This window comes from Siniperca chuatsi, linkage group LG7 (genome assembly GCF_020085105.1).
Source record: "Siniperca chuatsi isolate FFG_IHB_CAS linkage group LG7, ASM2008510v1, whole genome shotgun sequence".
NCBI classification, from domain to species: domain Eukaryota; kingdom Metazoa; phylum Chordata; class Actinopteri; order Centrarchiformes; family Sinipercidae; genus Siniperca; species Siniperca chuatsi.
In genome coordinates this window covers 21,710,790-21,727,829 of record NC_058048.1, presented here as the reverse complement: position 1 = coordinate 21,727,829, position 17,040 = coordinate 21,710,790, and the positions used below count along the sequence as shown (strand labels likewise).

General features: G+C 39.2%; 2 protein-coding genes across 3 annotated transcripts; one reads left to right on the top strand and one right to left on the bottom strand.

Moving 5' to 3' along the window:
* Positions 1-32: 32 nt before the first annotated feature.
* Positions 33-2,399, bottom strand: gmfg (glia maturation factor, gamma). The gene is made up of 7 exons (XM_044203490.1): positions 2,040-2,399; positions 1,571-1,667; positions 1,362-1,411; positions 1,224-1,273; positions 988-1,070; positions 687-760; positions 33-225 (listed from the first exon to the last, which is right to left on the bottom strand). Exons 1-7 carry the CDS (start codon positions 2,040-2,042, stop codon positions 154-156), a joined length of 429 nt encoding a protein of 142 aa, XP_044059425.1. The 5' UTR covers positions 2,043-2,399; the 3' UTR covers positions 33-153.
* An 870-nt stretch (positions 2,400-3,269) lies between these two features.
* LOC122879415 (protein Smaug homolog 2) lies at positions 3,270-16,958 on the top strand. 2 transcript variants are annotated; one of them, XM_044203480.1, is made up of 13 exons: positions 3,270-3,612; positions 5,152-5,675; positions 5,839-6,309; positions 6,533-6,775; positions 6,916-7,025; positions 7,346-7,432; positions 7,778-8,069; positions 8,360-8,445; positions 8,788-8,903; positions 9,154-9,352; positions 9,819-9,945; positions 12,730-12,813; positions 14,057-16,958. In XM_044203480.1, the coding sequence occupies exons 2-13, from the start codon at positions 5,480-5,482 to the stop codon at positions 14,083-14,085; spliced, it is 2,040 nt and encodes a 679-aa protein (XP_044059415.1). In that variant the 5' UTR covers positions 3,270-3,612; positions 5,152-5,479; the 3' UTR covers positions 14,086-16,958. The 2 variants fall into 2 exon arrangements, with proteins under 2 accessions (XP_044059415.1, XP_044059416.1); XM_044203481.1 differs by lacking the exon at positions 3,270-3,612 and adding an exon at positions 4,875-4,963.
* Positions 16,959-17,040: the final 82 nt, after the last annotated feature.

Sequence of the window (17,040 nt, the reverse complement as noted above, 5' to 3'; positions counted from 1 at the left end):
TGATTTCAATGCAAAACTGACAAATTTAAAACTTGATTTCATAAAGTAAATCATTTAATAGCAATAATGTGCACAACAATTGAAACTTTAAATCGATGGGCATGTTTCACAAAGAAAAAGACTGATAGCATCAGAGATATGGGAGATGTATATTCAGCGAAAAAATGCCAACTGGTTCTTCAGCCATTCTTCTGTCAAGTCATCAGTGTTTCTTGTTTCAAAGACCTCATAGAGTAAAGCAGAGATTGTCACATTAAAAATCTGAATAACAACGTCAAAAAAAATGAAAAAAAGTTCAGCGATATTACCTCATCAATACTCAAGCTAGTTACTGATAAATTGTGGGGTAGAAGAATCAAAACAACAAAGGATATCTAAAAATATTAACAAGCTACCAATCAATTTAAAACTAAAGGATTGGTCTAGATTCAAGAATTGTCCCATTTTACTATGGTGATTGACAGCTACAGGTCTGAAAAAAAGATTCAATAAAAAAAATACCTGAGTGCAGATTTCAGAGACTGAGAAACCTGGGATTTGCAATGAGTATCTCTATAATCAGTATTTGATACATTTACCATTAAAGGCACGTCTCTAAATGTTTCGAAAGAAGTTTATTTTAGATCATTCTTCAACATACCACTGGAGTTACGATAAACTATAGGTCTTAATTTTGAAATAATTACCTTTGTGAGCTCTGCAGCTTGAACCAGTCTATTCTTGCTGCCTGCATACATCATCTGTTGCTCTGGCTTACATCCTGTTAAAATTAAATTGACATTTTTCCAAGGGATTCTGTAATGTGACCAGTCAAACATACCTCAACAAATCCAATACATGCCACCTTCATCGCTTCAGTACACTTTAATAAAGTGGCGACAGACGAGATACCTGTTAATTTGGCAGTTGAGTTATTCTGTTAAGCAGAACAGTAGTTTAATCTAAGGAGAAAGATTACTTTTGATTTAAGATACTATAAGTACTTACCCATTGGACTGGAGAATATGAAACACAGAGGGTAAGACACCCTCCCATCAGCATGGATATATTTGTAGCTGTAGACAATGAATGTGCACTTTTGTCAAAGAAGTTCAACTTTTTAACACTGATTTTCTCATTGCAGTTTCAATAGAGGAATTTGCAAATATACTTTGTGTGAATTTGAGGATGTTGTTATATTCATATACAGTATATTCATTGTTTAATTCATTCAGTCAGGATATCTGGGTTGCCGCTCTGGAAGTTCTTCTCTCAACTCATCCAGTGAGATGTCCTAAAAGACAAAGTTGAGTCTAAGTAACTTTTAAAGAAAATTACAAAATGTAACTTGCCTCATATTCCAATTACAAAATGTAACTTGCCTCATATTCCTCTTCAAGGATAACAAGTTGTTTCTCCATGTCTATTTTCACTATAAAATAAGAATTATTATTTAGGCTTTTGGTTCCGTTTTATATTTGTTGATGCACTGATATTTGTATGGGATTTAAATTTGTGTTGTTCAAGTTGCAAATGTGTTAGAGTGGAGAATGCAAGTAACTAACATTCATCATTAGTATGTGATACTTACTTAGTATGGCCGCATTGTTGGTCTCTTTTCGAAATCTAAACTTTCTCAGTTTAGCTTTCAGACTTTCATCCACTTCACACACAACCAGAGAGCTTGACTGCAAAATGGTGTAAAAAAATATCAATCAAATTGTGTGATAAAGTTAAGTGGATTACAGGCCAGAAATAAAAACAAAGAAAGGGGGTAAGAGACATTAGCTCGATCTGTTCAGATGTTGAGGTATCCACCTTGCATGGATGCATTAAACATTCATAACACTATTCTGACATATTGAGGGCAGGAAATGTTTTTTGCTGCAACATGCAAGAATGTAGTTTCCTGTGAAAGAGTGCGGGGGATGGTCGACTTGTGTCGCAATGGTAAAGTAAAAAATATATACACAAAAATATTACATATGACAGTTCATCAAATCCAGTAAATTTCAACAGAACAGCAACATCTTTTAAACAATTGCATCAGTTTCACCTACCATTCTCAAAGGATCCTTTTTCTGTCTTCAGGGTGACACTGCCTTCCTGAAACAGTTTGGCTGACAGCTAGTCTCAAACTGTCAAGATCCTCCTTAAGATGGCAAGGGGAGGGCTGACACACAGCTGGAGCATGCATCAGTGCTGGTTCCTGTTTTCACATAAGATGACTCCAGTGTGCGAGATCAGCCGAGTGTTGTATGAAACCGTCTGACCATCTTTTAATGCATATGTAATGCATTAAGGAAAAAATATCTTCAATATATCAGTCTTAGTATGACAGAAGAGACTGTGTTCAATTTTGATAGATCCATATTGTTTGAAGTTGAATTTTACCACATGTTGTCTATCACCAGTGTGATATCATTAGTGGGACTAGGGTTATTTTCACTTCCTATTACCATACAGGGATGGACATCAAATAGAAATTTTCAGAGCTCGAACAGGTCCTCAAATCCTTTAAACTAACAATACCACAATAGAATAATATTAAACATTCCCTACATAATAAACACTCAGTTGTTTACTCTGGTGCTGAAACAGTCAGTTAATGAATTACTAGATCATGAGAATATGAATTGACACAAATGTTAATAATCCATTTAGCATGTACGTAATTTATCAAGTGGGGTGGCTGTAGCTCAAGTGGTTGGCCATTGATTGTAGAGTTGGTGGTCCAGTCCCCTTGGCTTTGAGTAAGACAATGAAGCCAGACATTAAATTCTTCTAGCTTCTCAAAAGTGAGGATTTGCTGCTTTATATGATTTTAAATGAAATATATTTAGGTTTTGGGCTGTTAGTCAGACAAAACAGGCAATTTGAAGACATCCCCTTGGGCTTTGGAAACATACAATGGAGATGTTTCTGTATTTCTGACATTACAAATGAATCGATTAATCAGAAAAATAATCAACAAATTATTCTAGAATGAAAAATAATCATTAGGTGCAGCACTAATTTATTCTACATTGAGTAGTAACAATCAGCCAAGTTACTCTGCACAGAAAACCTGATACAAAACATTTCATACCTATGCATATAGCATAATATATATAAATATAACACGAATGTCTTCTGGTTAGAATGTTTTTAATTTTTTCCATATGACCATGCTTGTAGTGCCTACTTTTACTACAAAAACAAAAGACATATATGTCAGGGTGGAAACCGGTGGGAACCTTTTTATTAACCAGACTGTGGGCGGAACAAAACATTACGTGCCGTCCAGACGCATGACGTTGTACCACGTCTTACGTCAACTCAAAATCGAAGTAGATTTCTCCAGGCGTACACTCTTTATTTTTTGCATTGCAATAAACATTTTGTACATACATTCTTTAACATGGTATGTTTGAAACCACTGGAGCTTGCCGCTGTAAAGGAATATCCTTAAGGAATACATCGTATGGGATCGAAATCTACGCTTCTTTCAGCTAAGCTAACGTTATTGCATCTATTAGCAAAACTTGCTAGCTAAGGAGCTAGCGCTAGCAGTTAGCTATCCCTGCCCTACCGTCGAGCTAGCTATGCATTAGCACTTTAGCCTAGCTTGCTAACCAGTGACAACTGACAAAGGTAAACAACAAACGTTTTGAGTCCGTTTATTGTAAATCGCAACTCACATAACTTTCTCAAGTCAACTAGCTACAACCTGCTGTCTATTAAAACTGCGTTTTAACGTCCCTGTTTGCACCGCTAAGACTGAAGTACGAAACGGAGAAAAGGGGCAGCAACAGCGTTAACGAAAAACAATACAAATACTGAATCCCTCATCACTGACTAGGCCGACCAAGCTAGTGATGCGGGAAACGAAGCTTTCTGAAGCACTGAATCACTATGAAGCAATTGAGTTGAAAATGGTTCAGTGTTTCGAAGCATTTAATATAGTCAAAAATGGCGACATCTGCTGGCCAGACCACTGGTATTTTATATGTATGTATGTATGGGTGGATTAAATCAGAGACTAGGATGAAACAGTCAGAACACAAGTGGTTTTACTGCTTTCATTATTCTTGTTTTGTTAAGTAAAGCTAGTATTATAAAAACCGTTTACTTTTAAACAGAGCCTACAGCTACGCTAAATACTGAGGCAGATTGACAAGAACACCCCGTATTCAGCGCGACACCTATTTGGTGAGGCCTCGCTTGAGGATTTTTGGCGTTGTGAAGCGAGGCATCGAAACATCTTGCTGCGATACTTATACTTTGACAGGTCTATAATGTGTCGAGTAGTCTGCTTCGAGCGTAACATCACTAGACCAAGCTAACTCTGGCTAACCGCTATCTAATGCTAGGCTGCAGGGTGTAATGTTAGCTTGTTCTACTTTTCTTCAGTAGCGGATAACTAGTGTGTTATAATTAGCTGTTGTTGATACAGGGCACTGATGCCCTTATACCCTTATTCTTTGGATAGCAGCCTATTACTCTTAGCGTTACTGAGCTGGACTCTCATCTTTAGGATAATGTGTTTGGCACATCTTTTGTGAATTAATTTTGCCTTTATCATTATGATATGACTCAGGCAGCATGGGCCAGATGGACAGAAGTCTCTGAAGTGATAAAGTTTATTAGTCAAGGCTTACCTTACAGTCACACTTATCACTGAGATTTTCAATTGAAAATTGGAATTGATTCGCAGGATTTATTTTGAGATATTTCTCATCTCATTTTTACATATAGAATCCAATCTTGCAACTATGGAAAAGTTCATAAACTCAATTTGAGGATGACATTTGATGTCATATTCCTCATCACTGCCATCCTTTAAATATCATAAAAGGATGGCAGCTTTGAAGTATTTTTGTCTTATATTGGCTGTGTGTGCCATAATCTTTTCAATTCAGTTTGTCACTCCCAGAAGCTGATTATCCATCTCCATCATTTAAGAAAATCATGACTCTTGTTTGCAGCCTTGGTGCAGAAAAATGTACGTACCCAAATATAAACAAGGCCGTTTAAGATGACAGGAAGAACATATTCCAGTACTAAGTGTGTGGGAGGAATAGATGGACTTAATCTGTCAATACACTCATGTTCACTTGTTTATATGTGTGGTTGGTGTCATGGTGAATGCATGTCATCTAAGGTTTTTCTCTTTGTCTGTTGATTTAATAGGGCACGGATGATGTGATCCTGAACATGCCAGACTGAAAAAAAAAGCTTTTCCTGTTTGTGTCATTACCAACTACAATTGACACACACTTTCAGCCTCACTTCATAAGACATCTTCCCAATAATCTACACGGTGTCCCTGTCTGCAGTTCCTTCTGCACCTGAACCATGTGAGGGCCCCTCGGTCCAGTCTGAGGGGATCCCAGGACTGTTGCAAATACGACCCCGCTGTGCGGGGTGAGACTGATCCTGTCTGTGTCTGAGAGAGCAGTCTTTCCAGTACCCCCTCCCCATCCACGCATTCCTGTTCTCCTTACTGAGGAGACACGCCATGATGTTCCGAGACCAGGTAGGTATCCTCACAGATTGGTTCAAGGGCTGGAATGAGTGTGAACAGACGGTGGCACTGTTGTCCCTCCTGAAGAGGGTGTCCCGCACCCAGGCTCGCTTCTTACACATCTGCCTTGAACACTGGCTGGCAGACTGCACAGAGATCCACATCCTAGAAGCTGAAGCCAACAATGCAGGTAGCTGAGAGTTTTTCGAGTGTTTTATTATACATTATCGATTATCTCTGATTATGAAACACTATTAGTTCTATCTTCTCCTATAATTGAAGAAGGCCTATATTATAACCAGTAATAAAAGATTAATCGCTGGTGAAATTGTCTGTTTGCCCTTTGTCATTAGCAATTGTCAGCCAGTGGCATCAGGAGCCAAAAGAGAAGGTTGTGTCCTTGCTGCTGTCTCATCTGCCTTTGCTGCAGCCACGCAACAGTGAGGCCAAATGTGAGTACATGAAGCTGCTGCAGAAGGTGTTGAGTCACACTATTGAGAGTAGCCTGTTTGTGGAAGAAAGCAGACAGCTACTGTCCTACGCGCTCATCCACCCTGCCACCACACTGGATGACCGCACCTCTCTTGCCATGTGGCTAAACCACCTGGAGGAGCACCTATCCAGTGGCTATGCACCCCGGGCGCCATCTAGTCCCTACCACCCGCGCCAGGGCTCAGATGAATGGCCTAGCTCTGCTGAGGCTCTGGACCCCGGCCATGCCTGGCACGACAAGTCCCCTTCATCCAGCACTTCTCCAGCAGGCCAGAACGGACACATGCCTTTCCCAGGCGGGATGTCCTCTCCCATCAACAGCAATAACGCAGGTATGTTTGTCATTCTCCTTATTTTTCAAATTGGTGGAAAACATGAGGAAATAGTTTGGTAAGGTAAGGGCACATGAGACCATTGTAGACATACATACATATTCTGCAAACGGTATGCATTTTGTTAAAGATCTTAGAGTGTTGTTAAATTTCTTTAATTTCTTTCATAGGAATTCCTAAGAATTTCTGTTGTTCCTCATATATTAATTGTTTCCCTTGCCAGGTCTGGGTGGGCAGATGCAGCCCAGCCCTCTGAAGAAGTCCATGTGCGTTATTCCTTCCAGTCTCCAGGCTTGTGGCTCTGAGTGGGTTAGTCAGGATGACGCTGGGGGCCGGCAGAACTTCATTCCAACAGACCACGCACCCCTGTCACCCCAGAGCAGCGTTGCCTCTTCAGGCAGTGAGCAGACAGAAGAACAGGGCTCCAGTCGCAACACCTTCCAGGAGGATGGCAGTGGCATGAAAGGTCAGAGTTCAATACCGAACTGAGCCAAGGGCGCTCATGACATTTGGCTCTGGTAAAAGCCGTGCACAGCCAACAGCTGTGGTGATATAAGCCGAAATGTAACATTACTTTTTTTGTCCCTTGATGTGGATTTGTTCTAGATGTTCCTGCATGGTTGAAGAGTCTTCGCCTTCATAAATATGCATCACTTTTCTCCCAGATGACCTATGAGGAGATGATGATTCTCACAGAGCAGCACCTGGAGTCGCAGGTTTTTAAGCCTCCCTTTTACAAACACTGGGGCCGGGCTTTGATTTTTCCACCCTCCATATCAATTGTGAACATTACTGTCTTCAAACTTGATGATACATCAACTCTCAATGAGGCATGAAATTAAGCAACGCACCCTACAGTTATATTGAGCCAGTCACACATACAAATGGTGCGATTTTGCCTCTGCCCCTTGGCTTTAATGTAACAAATGGTGATTAGGTTTGTTATTTAGTAACTGTATAAATTGCCAAGTGTTCTCACAGAAATGACTCGCCTGCCTCTCATGTCATCTTGTTGCTTTCTATCTCTCCTTTTTAGAATGTCACTAAAGGAGCACGGCATAAGATCGCCTTGAGTATCCAGAAACTGCGAGAGAGGCAGAGTGTGCTCAAGTCTTTAGAAAAGGTAATTCAAATGAGATGATCATACAAAATAAAGAGGAAACATTGTTCTGCAAAAAGGCACAAGTATGTACTCCTTGATGATCATGTGACATTTGATTTAGTTCCATCAAGAAATTCCTATTTTGCTTATTGGCACAGACACAGAGCACGGCCGGTAGAGACTACTACTACTACTACTGTCTTCCTCCAAGATATTTCTATAGGACAAATGTTTGTTGTCCCTAAGGCTTAAAACCAGATCTACAGCTTAGACATCTTCCTCTCTACTCACATCACGCTTAAGCCCAAAACGTATCTCTGAATAGTTTATACACCATTTGACACTGATGTTGTCATCTCATGGCAGGATATTTTGGAAGGTGGAAACCTGCGTAACGCCCTCCAAGAGCTTCAACAGATCATCATCACACCCATCAAGGCCTACAGCCCAGCCAGTGCAGCACAGACCGCCCCGGACACAGCCACCACCCCGGACACAGCCACTTCCTCTTCAGAAGCCACTACAACAGGAGCAGACAAAGAGCAGGCCTCAGAGGGCTTCCAGTCCCACAACCCACCTTCCTGTGATGGAGACTCCTCAGCCACACCTATCTCAGACGGCGACATTGCTGGACAGTTCACCCGTGTCATGGGTAAAGGTAAGAGCAAGATGTTTTTCCCAAATTGAAATTGATTGCACGTAGATTACATAGGTGGTTATGTGATTTGTCCTTATAGGAAATGCTCTTAAAATGTTAACACACACATAAGATACAATCAGCAGCATAACAAAATACTGTAATAAAGCTATTAAGGCATTTTCTGTCCATGTCAGTATTCAACATAAAACACATAATTCATAAACTATCCATATCCACAGATATCCCTCAGATCTGAATTTACTTAATGGACATGACTATATAAACCCCGGATTCTTTTTTTTTTTCAGTGTGCACCCAGCTGCTGGTGTCAAGACCAGATGAGGAGAATATCAGCTGTTACCTTCAGCTCATTGAGAAGTGTCTGATACATGAGGTGAGAGCCTGAAGATTTTTCATTTGCTGAACATGTTTCAGTCATTTGTACGCATGCATTTGTGCATTTTTGTAAATGCACCTAATGGTCTTACAGCACAAAAAAACAATACCTCATAAAAATAAATAATGAAAATATCATATAGACAAATTTACAGGAATTGTTAGTATTAAAGAATCTTGTAATCATCTATAGTTATTTTTTTTTCTCTTGAAATGAAGAATAAAACTTTTCTTTTCCTTTTTTTAAATCACAAATTCCAGGCGCGTCTGCTGAAACCCTTTTAATGCTCTTTGAAAATCTGATGCCTTTTTTTGTGTGCTGTGTCTTTCTCTGTGTCAGGCTTTCACAGAAACTCACAAGAAAAGGCTGGTCTCTTGGAAGCAGCAGGTCCTCAAACTGCTCCGCCTCTTCCCTCGGAAAGCTATGCTGGACATGCCTGTGTACCGACAGAAAGGGTGAGACTCTGCTGGCCTTCTTTTACCTTTGATCTCTTTATTAGCAGGGGAGATGTCACACCAGCTGAATGTTACCTTCTCACTGCACTCATCCCTACTGTCTAACTTTTAATTTGATTCTCCTTCCTTTCTCTTTCACACTCTCTTCCTCATCCAAATAATAACCATTTCATATGAAGTAGCTTCAGCAGTTAAACATGCAGTTCTCTTAACTCTCATTGATTTCAGTTTGTTTGTTTTTTTACTCCAGCTGGACCTATGGGTCCAACTCCCTCCCCACAGCAGGCTCTGTGAGTGGAGGTGTAGCGCGGCGTGGCCAAAGGCAGTTCCAAATGACCCCTCGTGGGCTCACAGCTGGGCGCATGGGTCTTCTGAGTCCTGGCGGGATCGGGGGAGCATCTCCACGCCACACGCTCACTAGTCCTGCGCTGGCAGGCCAGGGTAGACAAGTCAGTATGAGCATTTTAACATGTAGCTTGCTTTAAATTGTGATAGATCATATTTACCAATCATGTCATGTTTTTTCTTTTTGGTGATTTTAATTATTTGAGTTGAAGGAAAACTTTTTGTGCTAAAACCTAAATACACAGTTTATTAGGTAGTTATTTATTTAGTTAGTTATTTAGGAAAATTGAAGGTACTGACCCACATGATGACATGCCCAAGGAGTCATAATTCACCTTAGTAAACATTTGTTTTGAAAGGAAAACAAGTGAAAAAAGAGGAGACTTTGGCAGTTTAACCAGTACACACAAGATAGTACAAGGAGTTAGGCATCGCATTCTGATATGAATTGATAATTATCATAGTTTGAAGAGTTTCTGTTTAATGACTTCGCTGAAAGATAAGCAAACCATGCCAACCTCTCAGGATGAGTGGCATTTGTGTAATGAGAGCTTGTGTTTTCCTCTATAGAACCTGTGGTTTGCCAACCCTGGGGGCAGTAACAGCATGCCAAGTCAGAGTCGCAGCTCTGTGCAGCGGACCCACTCACTCCCTGTCCACACTTCCCCACAAACCATGCTCATGTTCCAGCAGCAAGGTATTGTATGAGGTCAAGCCTCTTTTATTCTTTATTAACATGGGTGTATGCACTCACCTACAGTCTATCCCTGTCCTTGTTTACATTTTGATATACTGTATTTTTTGCCAGAATGTAACTACAACTGTCAGTCTTGCCTCACTTCATCTCCTGTTTACATTTTTCCACACTAGTGTTACCTACATGTCAAGTCAATTATATTTATATAGCCCAATATCACAAATTTTCCTCATGGGGCTTTACAGTCTGTACAACTTACAACACACCCTGGATTCTGATAAGGAAAAACTACATGTTGCTTATCTAGAGGTCCTCAAGTCAAATACATTTTTTCAAGCTAACCTGGAAATGGTTAATGGAATAGAAATCATTTGGATGTGGCAGATTTGTTTCTGTTAGTGGGTTTTGCAAACACAAGCTACACAATTTTTGTAAAAAAAAATAAAAAATAAAAAAAAGGCCATTTGGACAGATGCCAAAACAGAGAGCCGCTCTCCCTCTGTGCCAAGGACAAAATAACAAGACAGCTTAGCTGCATGTTGCAGTAAACAGTCATCTTGTACAATATACATAACCTTTTGGTTGCCTTGTCTCCTGTGCCAGATGCCACACATGAGAATTGCAAATTCATCTTTAACAGTCCTGTCATTTTTCAACAGAGTCATCATAGGACGTTTCCATAACAGAGCATTCAGTGTGAAAGCCAAAAATTCATAACAGACGTATGAACCCAGCAGCAATGTTACAGTTTCTGTGTCTACAGCTAGGGGCTCTAGCTGCTTCCTAATGTTGTTACGTTCCGAATTATATAGAAAACCAAAAACATGAATAATACAGTATTTCTATAAAGCATCATCCATAACTGACTATGACTGGATATACAAAATGTAATATATTTGAAAAGAACCAGTTGCACAATTATTAGACATTTTTCATGTCAAACTAAAACCTAGAGACCTTCACACGACCATAGACAATGCCTCCTAAATCGTTGTGCATCAGGTGATTACAGTGTGTGGACAGTGTTGCTGAACTGTTGAGCTTGTTCAGTTAGTGTTATGCTGTTCAAATCTTCCTTCTTAATGCAGTGACAGCTAACGGTGGGGGAAAACAATGTTGTTTATTGCACCTTTCTCTATTAACCGTGCTTCAGTTACTAGAGCTGACATGCCTAGCACCCACATGACATGCCATGTACACCTTGTCATCTAAGTGTTTGGTTTTTTGTTTATGATTATTTTTTGGGATTTTTGACTTAATTGGATAGGACAATATAGAAGCAGACAGGAAACAAAGGGAGAGAAAGGAGGGTATGACATGCAACACAGGTCCTCAGCTGAAGACAGAACTAATCACATTTTTTAGGTATACCGTAACATCATAGTAAACTAAGGAATGGAGTATACATACATGTACAGAGAGCACATAAAAGTGGACAAACAATAGGTACTGGAAGGAGTTTACTTGGATACTCTTTAGTAACTTCCTTCTTCCCTATTCTATTAAAAGATGTGTTTCTCAGTAAAGAGACAAAACAAGAGTAATACAACAGAGTTTAACAGTGTATTCTTCTGGGTACTCCAAATGATCCAATTTAAAGCTGTCAAGCTCATTATTGCAGTCTTGCAGCTGAGTATAAAGATCAGTTAAGCGTCAAACACCCAAATGGTCATCTCCGGCCTGTGTACTGAGGTTTCACTTTCAAGCTCACTTCACTCTGTCTCTCCTCAGACCAGTATTATTCTATATCATGTCTGCATCCACTGGAGACAGATTGCAGTTTACAACTGACATCAGAATACATCTCAAGAGCGTCTTGTTTGACCACTTGTGATCACATTCTGGTTTGTGAGCAAGTGAAATGTAAGCTGTGACTCATGCTAAACATAAAATACACACTTGGCTTTAGCCATACAACTAGGGAAGAGGATTGCAGAGGCGATCTGGCACCTCACCTCAGTGAAAAGGGTCTCACGTACGTATATGTTCAGACAGGATACATTTACATCTGATAGCATCATGTCACTATGGCTTGAGTTTGATTGTATCTGGCACTTCTGGTGCAGCAAGTATTTGATGTGATGAAAACATAGTGAGTAATGACTGTCTTATAGATGTGCTTACGTGCTTTACATACTGTAGTATGGTTCTGCACAAATGTTACCAAAACATTGTCATTTAACATGTAGAAATATGTTTTATTAAAATACTTTTAAGAATTACATTGTCCCCTGTGAGCCCTACACACTTAAAGGAATATTAGTTTTTTACTAGGGTTATTTTTTGTAGTTTTGACTGTGATTTTTGCCAGTTATGATAACATTTTTGAAGCTGTATCAATGCTGGTACACACGCTTTACAACAGATTCCATTACAACAAGCAACTCAAGTGACCACATGAGGAAACCGGTGTTTCAGTTGGTCCTTATGAGCGGCAGATACAACAGTGGAATCTGTTTTGTTTCAATTACCTGGTTCGTAGATTACTATCAGGTCAAAGAATTATCTGAACATTACATTAACTTAATAACTTTTTCAGCACACCTAAACTGGGTATTTTTCCCATAAACCAGATAAAGCATACTTGTGTCCTGATAATGGCAACTGTTCTTTTCCAAGTAAAATTGGCAAATTAATCCTCTTTAGACATTATCTATTTAGAGAAAAATACACAGTTGCTTTTTAACATTTGTGTGTGAAAGAAATTGACTTTATTGCAATCCTAACTGTAATATAAACCTTAATCTTCCTGTGGACTGAGACAGTTTTTACTCATTCCCTCAGAATGCCAAGTTCCAGGTGCTGACCTGGAGATCAACCCCACGCTGGAGTCACTGTGCCTCAGTATGACAGAGCATGCCTTAGGGGGTAAGTGTCCTCAGCAGCCCGGTACTAAATAGGCCACTGGCTGGCAAATCTCACACAGCTACCAACAACACCTTAATATATTTTATAGGTATGCAATGAGAGAACAGGATTTCTCAAACAGTTTATGTCTCTATAGTAAAACAATACATACTAATTTGTTCACACACAACTTTTCTTATGCAAACAGAGTCTGTTGACTTTTATAATTCATATTTCATTAGTTATATTTGTGTATTAATATTTAATAACATCTAAATTATACAATATCGTTAGTCAAGTCAGGTTCCTCTTGTGCACAGAGAAAGGCACAGACATACATACCTCTCTGCATCGTATAGTGTATTTGAATGACTAAATTTGCATGATCATGTCAAACAAGTTTAAGGGCAGCTCTATTAATTTACTGTGTCCCGAGTATTCTATGACTGACGTAGAAAGGTATCCCTGTTGCATGAATTTAGTAAAGCATAAAAGTTAGATGGAATTAAGGGAATATAAACTCTTTTCCTTCCTTTCTCAGAGACATAAGGTTACTGATGTCTTTTTGTGTCTGTGTGTACAGTCTGAAAGTATGTTTTAATATTGAGTTTAGCCTAGTTTGGCTCACTTTCTGGATGTCTAAGAGATCAAATAGTAGGAAAATACACACTGACATTTGTCCACAGATTGCTGTTAAAACTAAATGTGATTTTATAATAATAATACTATATTCCATTAACCATTTCCATTATTATTATTATTATTATTATTATTATTATTATTAATAATAATAATAATAATAATAATAATAATATATTAACAAAGAAATTACATCAAACATCATGTTCTCTTTCATTTGCATACAAAGCCATGGCAGATGAACAAATGCATATTTTGGAGAAAGTAGTTCCAAAGTAATTGTTAGGATGTTGTTTATGTTCAGTTTATATTTACTCAGCAGTCAGTTGTATCTTCCCAACTTGTGGAAGAAGCTGCTGCTCATCCAATACTGTATCTAATAAATATAAAAAATGCTATGTTCAATGGCTGACACACCATAGAAATGCATGAAAAGCATGCAATGAATGTAAAATTTCCTGGACACATAAAAAGGCATCAACAACTTTTAATGCCTGTGGAAAAGGAGAAAAATCAGTACAACTATCCAACTGTGAACTACCTCTTTAAGGATGAAATGTGAATGGTGCAGTATATTTTATGATTGTAAATGTCTTGAAACATTTATTTCCAATCTCCTCCTCAGATGGAACAGACCGGACATCAACAATATGAAAAGAAGAAAGGAAAAATACACTTCAGTTGAGGCCTGTTGAGTTCCTCATCACCCAGCACAAAGATATACGTACGCTTAAGAAAACCAGGCAAAGCAGTCACTACAAAATGACAAAAAAACTGTGTATGTTCTCTAATATTTTTGTACTTTATTATATACAACTAAGTTTATTAAAAATGGAATACAGATGATTATTATATTGCAAGACAGGGGAAAAAACAAGCAAAACTGCTCCATGTCACCTGCAGGACTGTGACATGATGTGCAGAGGCTCAGTTTGCCGTGGTCTGAGAGAAAAACGGTGGATTGGTGCTGTCTTAAAGGGGTTCTGCCCTATGAGTTACTCTTCTTTTCCTCCTGCCTTGGAGCAAGGCTTCTTTCCAGAACACAGCCCCTGCACCACATAATGTGTAGATTCAAAAAATTTCCAGCCAGAAGTAAGGCACTTTTATTAAACTATCTCTGATATTAGCCACCAAACTGTAATTGGCCCTAGGATACACTCACTGAGGTTCCACTTGTAGACGTGTTGATATACAGATACCAATACACTTCCTAGACACCCTAATTGTTCTATAACCAGTGCTAGTGAGGGGTTGTGTTGGTTGAAACTTAGACAGCTTTCCTTGGTTCTTTTTATCCTCTCTAGAGAACATGTGTTTTTGTGGCAAAGGCAGGAAAGGGAGGACCAAAAGGATTGAGAAAAAGCTTGTAATTCAACCGTAGGCATATACCCTTTGTCTTAGTTGTTTTCCCTGAACACATAATCAAAGTGACTGTCCTCCTCTAAACTTCTGCAAAGCCAAAGAGAAGGGTTGTGCGATTGTTAATTTGAGAAGGATATTTGTAGTGAAATGCAACAGAATGGTATAATTTTTTTAAAAAGAACAGCAGTTCGAAGAATTTATGCCAGCTGCAATTTGTCTCTGTTATTTTATGCCCTACTACATAAATGATGATGAATCTCATTTTGTGCCGAGGAATCCCCAGAGGGGTGAATAAGGGCTGGTGATGTTTGTACTGTGCAAAAGCTGATTTGATATAGAATTGATAAAAGCGAGGAGGGTAGAGTGTTTTCAATATACACTCTTAATGCTGGTTGAGAAAACTAAATGAAACCCATCTCAACCCTCTGGTCCCCTTATGATTGGCTCTGGAAAATGAAGCTTGATCTTGTAATAAATGCCCTGGAGCGCAGCGTCTCACCCTCGCAGTGCCCTCTTCCTCAAATGGCCAACGTGATGATTTGATGAATCATACTTTTCCAGGTGCTTGACGATGTCCATATTTTCTGTTTGTGTCTCAATGTGTTTCAGTCTCAGAACCCTAACATTATCATGTGGTATCAGTGTTGAATCAAAAACTGTCTTATACAGCCTCTGTCTTTGAATGTGGCAGAGCGGAGGTGCATGTATGTGTAATATGGTCTTAACTTTTGGATCACTTTTGGTTGCATCATAAGGCAGGGATAACCATTCACATTTTATTTCAGCAGAGCCATAGGAGATCTGTCTAGTAAAGATGGTTATTTACAGATATCTTTTCCAATTGTATTTTTTATTCTCCCTTGATATTGATAACTTATGCTTATTTTCTATAATCGCATGTTTTGCCACACTAATACAGCACTGTTGTAGATAGAGGAGGTTGATGGTGCCCAGAGTCACCAACAGCTAGAGAGCAGAAATCTCGCAACTAATGTTGTATGTTTATATCGCCTAAATGTCACTGTTTACATCTCTCTGGGATAATGCCCAATTCATGTTATGTGATGTCATGAATACTCCATTGTCTCATTATGTAACACATTAAAGAACTGACGCCTCCTCGCACATGAGCTGGCTGGGTAGAACCTGAAAACAAAAGCCTTCTACCCCCCTACTCCATGGACTCCATATGAGTCTCAGTAGATTTACAGTGATAACTGTATGAGGTATGTAATGTCTGCTTTTCTGGTCGTGCGGTGACAAGAGAGAATAGCTTTTCCTGGCCTTGTGTTTGAACTGTTAGCTGTCAATTTCCTGATGAACTGTTCATGTTGTGCCTGTAATGCACAGCTCCAGCATCTTCAATATGTTGACTTAATGGTGTTGAGTAGTATTCTAGTCATGGATTTCTTCAGAGCAGGCTCTTGGATAGATCTGACTTACTAAACGCATCACTCTCATGCCCACGAAAAACGACTTCTGTGAGTTAACAGTGCTGACTCGGCTATCTTATTTTTAACTATTCACTATACTGTATATCAATTGTGTTATGTTACAAATGGTTCAGATGATCCTTCTCATAGCCTCTGTAGCTTTGGACAGCCCTCATATTACTGCAAATAGACACAGAGGTACAATGCAGCAGATTTCTGCAAGTGTCTGTGCATAATGAAGATGCAGCAGGAGATGACAATGCTTATCTGAGCCACAAATTATGTGATTATGAGTAAACTGAACACTAAAAACAGGCCAAGGAATATGTTTACTCCATGTTTACATTCCAGTGATGCATGAAATGAGTTGGGAAATGCACTTCATAAGTTCAGCCTGGTGTATTTTCACATACCAAGCATCCACTAGGAGGTACAGAGCCTGTGTCATATGGAGACTTCTACCAAGTGGTCCCGAGGTCGTGTTAATGTCCCTGCCAGGCTTAATTATTGAATTAATGCAGCCAGCTGTTGGCTACATTGCATATATTTGTCTTGTACAATTTATATTTAATTCTGATGACTCCCCAGACATTTTCTAATATTTTATGAACCTTTTGCATCCCATGCTTACTCTACTTTTTTACTGTCACGCGTGTGTGAATGGTCTGAAATGCAGCATATGTCGGATCATTGACAGTCCAAATAAAGAGGTTCAGTTCGTTTGCAACTTCACTTGTGGTTTGTGTTTGTGTCTATTTGCTTTGTTACACATTGGATACAGCTTTTAGCAGCTGAAAAAAGTTAGCTGTCAGCT